Source organism: Gadus macrocephalus, chromosome 2, assembly GCF_031168955.1.
Source record: "Gadus macrocephalus chromosome 2, ASM3116895v1".
NCBI lineage: Eukaryota > Metazoa > Chordata > Actinopteri > Gadiformes > Gadidae > Gadus > Gadus macrocephalus.
In genome coordinates this window covers 14884671-14889670 of record NC_082383.1, presented here as the reverse complement: position 1 = coordinate 14889670, position 5000 = coordinate 14884671, and the positions used below count along the sequence as shown (strand labels likewise).

The 5000-nt window shown below is 42.2% G+C and overlaps 2 protein-coding genes across 2 annotated transcripts in view; both read left to right on the top strand.

Annotated features, from left to right (window-relative positions):
• The window catches only part of hoxb6a (homeobox B6a), a 4861-nt gene extending 1604 nt beyond the window's left edge, over positions 1-3257 (top strand). The window contains exon 2 of the mRNA XM_060043265.1: positions 1193-3257. Coding sequence (XP_059899248.1) covers positions 1193-1449 — 257 coding nt within the window. The 3' untranslated portion in view covers positions 1450-3257. The remainder of the gene's footprint in view (positions 1-1192) is intronic.
• Positions 3258-4030: 773 nt separating this feature from the next.
• hoxb5a (homeobox B5a) overlaps positions 4031-5000 on the top strand; it is a 4454-nt gene continuing 3484 nt past the window's right edge. Inside the window, exon 1 of the mRNA XM_060043232.1 lies at positions 4031-5000. This exon is cut by the window's right edge and continues 374 nt beyond it. Within this exon, the coding sequence (XP_059899215.1) occupies positions 4675-5000 (326 nt within the window). The 5' untranslated portion in view covers positions 4031-4674.

The following is a 5000-nucleotide window of genomic DNA, read 5'->3' as shown; positions in this document are numbered from 1 at the left end:
CAGGCATTTAATTATTTTACACCGAAGCACGGACTTCAGGGTGATGCGTAACACTATTTCTAAAGTTTATTATTGATATTCACAAACTTGTTAAGGCTATTCGGACACCAAGTTGCTTTAGAGTGGAATGTGTCACAGTGTTAAGAATAAAAAAGAATGCAGGTCCATGTCCTACTCGGATACTTTCAGGGGCAAGGATAGTTGTAACGTAACACAAATAAAAAAGATAGATGATTTATAACGTGGGTCACTTCACAGACAAGGTAGGACACAAATATTAAGAAAAATCGAAATAAGCCGATCTCTTTATCTATACTCAGATCCATGCTAATCTATCCATGTGGTTTCGGAGCACTTTCTCGGTAATCCGGTTAACTTGTCAGCGCTCTAGCTTTTGCTCATTATTGTTATAGGGTATGGGTCAGAGTTGCGATGTCCCTCTGAGATCAATACAGAAATGCAGAATTGCGAATGAGCCAATAACATAACTTGATAAATCATGTAGGATAAAATTACAGAAGCTCCAAAGACCCAAATGCAGAATATTAACTAAATCATAAATATATAACGTGTAGCAATGGTCTTTCCGGAATGCTCCTGTCAAAGCATTTGAATTACTTAGACTGTATGGTTCAGATACATTCATAAATATACATGATCATGGAGTAGTAATCTTTATCAACTTGAAGTTAGCATAGCTAATAATAATTCCAATAAGAGTTTATATTATATAAGGGCAAATCGTCGTAACGGATAAGGCACATGCTTTAAAGAGGCCTGAAGCATCTGAACAAATTCCAACTATACGCTGAATATTTATGAAAGGGCCCCAGAGGGGACTCTCCCCTCACATGAACACACACGCTCTCTCTCTCTCTCTCTCTCTCTCTCTCTCTCTCTCTCTCTCTCTCTCTCTCTCTCTCTCTCTCTCTCTCTCTATCGCTCTCTATCGCTCTCTATCTATCTCTCTCTCTCTCTCTCTCTCTCTCTCTCTCTCTCTCTCTCTCTCTCTCTCTCTCTCTCTCTCTCTCTCTCTCTCTCTCTCTATCTCTCTCTCTCTCTCTCTCTCACCCGCACATATCGTTAGTTTTAAACAAGCACGAGACCATTCTCTGGTTAATGTTTCACTGTTTCTGGTTCCATTTCTTACTTTTGCCCCTTCCAATAACAACCCCCTCTCTCTCTGACACAGGAACCTTTGGTAACCCCGGTCGGCGGGGGCGACAGACGTACACCCGTTACCAGACACTTGAGCTCGAAAAAGAGTTCCATTTCAACCGGTACCTCACGCGACGACGGAGGATAGAGATAGCCCACGCACTCTGTCTCACCGAGAGACAGATCAAAATCTGGTTCCAGAATCGAAGGATGAAGTGGAAGAAAGAGAACAAACTCATCAACTCCTCGTCGTCGGCGAATGGCGACGAAGAGGAGAAAACGAATGAGTGAAAGAAACTTCCAAAAAAAGTGGAGTTATCAAATAGAAACACTTGAAAAGCCATGGCAGAAAATCTAATCGACCTAACGAAAATGAGAAGTTTGAAGAAGATAGCTTGTTATCACTACAAAAAGATTAACATTCTATGAGATGTGTTGTCATCTAAAACTGATACAATTGAAAGTCCTGTCCTGCAAATATTGAGGCTACGGCCTCTCTAATCCTATTGAGTGATGAAGTGTAACGAAACATTCAGCAAATTATGTTCTGTGTACAAATCTTGGCAGTTAACGCTCTCAAGATTCAAAGCCTATTTTTTAAAGACTGACCAAGGACCCCTTTATTATGCGGATGTAACTCAAATTCCTCTAATTAAATCTACCATTCCAAAAAAAAAAATCTGACAAACGTTAGACGTTTGTTGTAAGTGTAAGGCGGCGCGATGAGGTTGTTGTGCGCTTTTCTTCTCATTTTAAAAACGTTGAGCGTAACTTAAACACACTTATGGAGAAAAAATATTGACAATGTATGTAAGTCATATTCGTGTTCGTATTTAAGCTGTACAGAAGTAAATCCACGCTCAGTTCTACTTGTATGGGGAATTAATGTACCTTAAGTTAATTTCCCCCGAAACCAGGTTGTTTTTATTGTAAAGTAGTAGCCAACGATTGGGAGTGTTAATATTGTTCTTAAACTACCTAGCCATGCCATCCCTGAAGAGTTAGCATATATCTTCTGGGGTTCTATGGGTTATTTGTTTATGTTAGTGTTTTTGTCCACCCTAACCCCCTACCCCTCTTCCCAGAAATGCTTAATAAAATGTAAAGAAACATATTCCAGTGTAAAACAGTGAGGTTATTTTCGGTACAAGTGTTATCATGGCCCATTGAAATTGCCATTCCCTTTGGTAAAAGTGTAAATAAATAACATGAATTGCAAAATAACTTTTCTTCATGTAAATGCATAGTCAACGATCCCATTGTACACATACACAAACACACACACAAACACACAGACACACACACAGACACACACACACACACACACACACACACACACACACACACACACACACACACACACACACACACACACACACACACACACACACACATAGACACACACACACTGATACAGATGTTGATGGGTGTTATGACCAACTGCTTACTAGAAACTTGAATTGTTAATATTTTCAAGTTGTGCATAATGTGCACAAGTCTAGGCCCAGACTCTTTTCCAGTCCACCTGAATGTGCCTGCATTGACCCTGAGAGGAAATCTCGACCACAAGGGCACTTTTCAGCAGAATCCTGCAATTACTGAGGACCCCATGAGAGAAAGACCTGTCCGCCAACCATCACACACACACACACACACACACACACACACACACACACACACACACACACACACACACACACACACACACACACACACACACACACGCACACACACATGCACCCACATACCCAGACTCACACTTGAGTCAAACAAAGTGAGCCACCTCTGCCTCTCTGTCTTTCTGCACTAATCACTTTCTCTAGCTGTCCAAGAAGGGGTACGTGGCTTGAGTTACACATAGTAAACACACAAACATGTATGCACAAACACAGCATCACTGACAAATACAAACATACACACGCATATACTCATACAGACATATAGACACTCACACACACACACACACACACACACACACACACACACACACACACACACACACACACACACACACACACACACACACACACACACACACACAGACACACACACACACACACACACACACACACACACACACACACACACACACACACACACTACACACACACAGACACAAACATCAAGAGGCAGTAAGAATTGGATACTTATTATTATACAGTTTTATAGCATAAAGTATGCCAACAAGGAAAGGCTTGAAATGAGTATGCCAAAGGAACTAGAATACACACACGTATAATGCAACTGCATATCGTGATAGGATCATTTCCACAAGGCAAACTCTTAAATACATGTTTACGTTGATCATGAAAGGCAATAAAAATACAATGAATAGACTTAATTTTTTAATGAATACTTAATGGATACAACCCCAACAGCTCCTGGGATCGGGGCAATGTGCCCGCAAACCCCCATTGAGACTTCCCTGTCCTACGGTAAACTAAGGCACCATAAGGTCTGTACGCCAAAGGCTGTACAAGTTTTTCTTACAGCAAGCTTTGCTTTAGTATATATTGTTGAAAAGCATCAACGTGTTATACTTTCTGAACATACAACTAGGGCTGGCTAGTCCTCACTATTATATTTCATTATTTGACATATCTTTTACATACACTTTTACCTTTTAACAGAGTAGAGCAACTGACCGAGCAATATGAGCTTAAGACATACAAACATGTTCAAAATGTATCAGCTACATTCTTCCAATTGACATTGCCTGTTCTAGTTTGTCAAAAGTTTACGTTTTGCTATCTTTATGTACGTTGTTGTTATTTCCCATTATCAAGTTGTTGCTATCAGCTTTACAAGGTTTTAGCTCCCTGGCCATTACACCTACAACGTGCATACATTGTTAGTTATCAGATTATTTTCAGACAATAATGAAAGGTTGTCATTTGTTTTGCATTTTTCTGCAATACTTCCATTAATCGTATATCCTTGATTAAAATAAGACCTGGTTCCCTTTTGCTTTTCTCTCTCTCCTTCTCTGTGAAGAGTGCAATAAATTATGTCCACGGTAGGTGGCGCTCTGAGACAACCCCCGACACCTCCGGCAGCTCTGTGGCAGGGGAGGGGAGAGACAGAGGGAGAGGCGACCTCTCTGACGCTCCAAAGTTCCATATCTTCTTCCGCCCTGAGAACGGCACAGCCCATCCCGTCATCATTAGTAACCATAGAGCATGAATTACCTCTCCAAAGTCATCGGCGAGAATTTACGACTGGTCAACAAAAGCACGTGATTCCTCCCAGAACGCCCCCTCCCCCTTTTTTCTGTCTCTCTCTCCTCCTTTCACCCTCCCCCACCCCTCCCCTCCACCTCGCACCACACACCGCCACCCCACCCCCGTATTTGGAAGGCGCATACATAGCTAAAAACGAAGTACAGTGCAACGCCATAATTCACTAATACATCATAAATCGTTGAAAGTACCCGCGTTATAACGACCAAGAGAAATCTAACAAATCAAGCACCCTTAGTACTCTACTGTAAGTCTGCAACTCTCTAAAACAATCTAAATGAGCTCTTACTTTGTAAACTCGTTCTCGGGGCGCTACCCAAATGGCCCCGACTATCAACTGCTAAATTATGGAACCAACAGCGGTGCAATGAACGGCGGACCGTACAGGGACTCTTCAGCCGCCACCATGCACCATGCGACGGGCTCGTACGGCTACGGCTACAATGGCATAGACTTGACAGTAAATAACCGTGGAGCGGGTAACAATAACGTTGCTGCTACAGGAGGACATTTCGGGGCTGGTTCGGTCGTCGGGGATTCCCGAGGCTTTGGCTCCCCGACGCTGGAGAGAAACTTCCGACAGTCGACCAGCTGCTCCCTGGT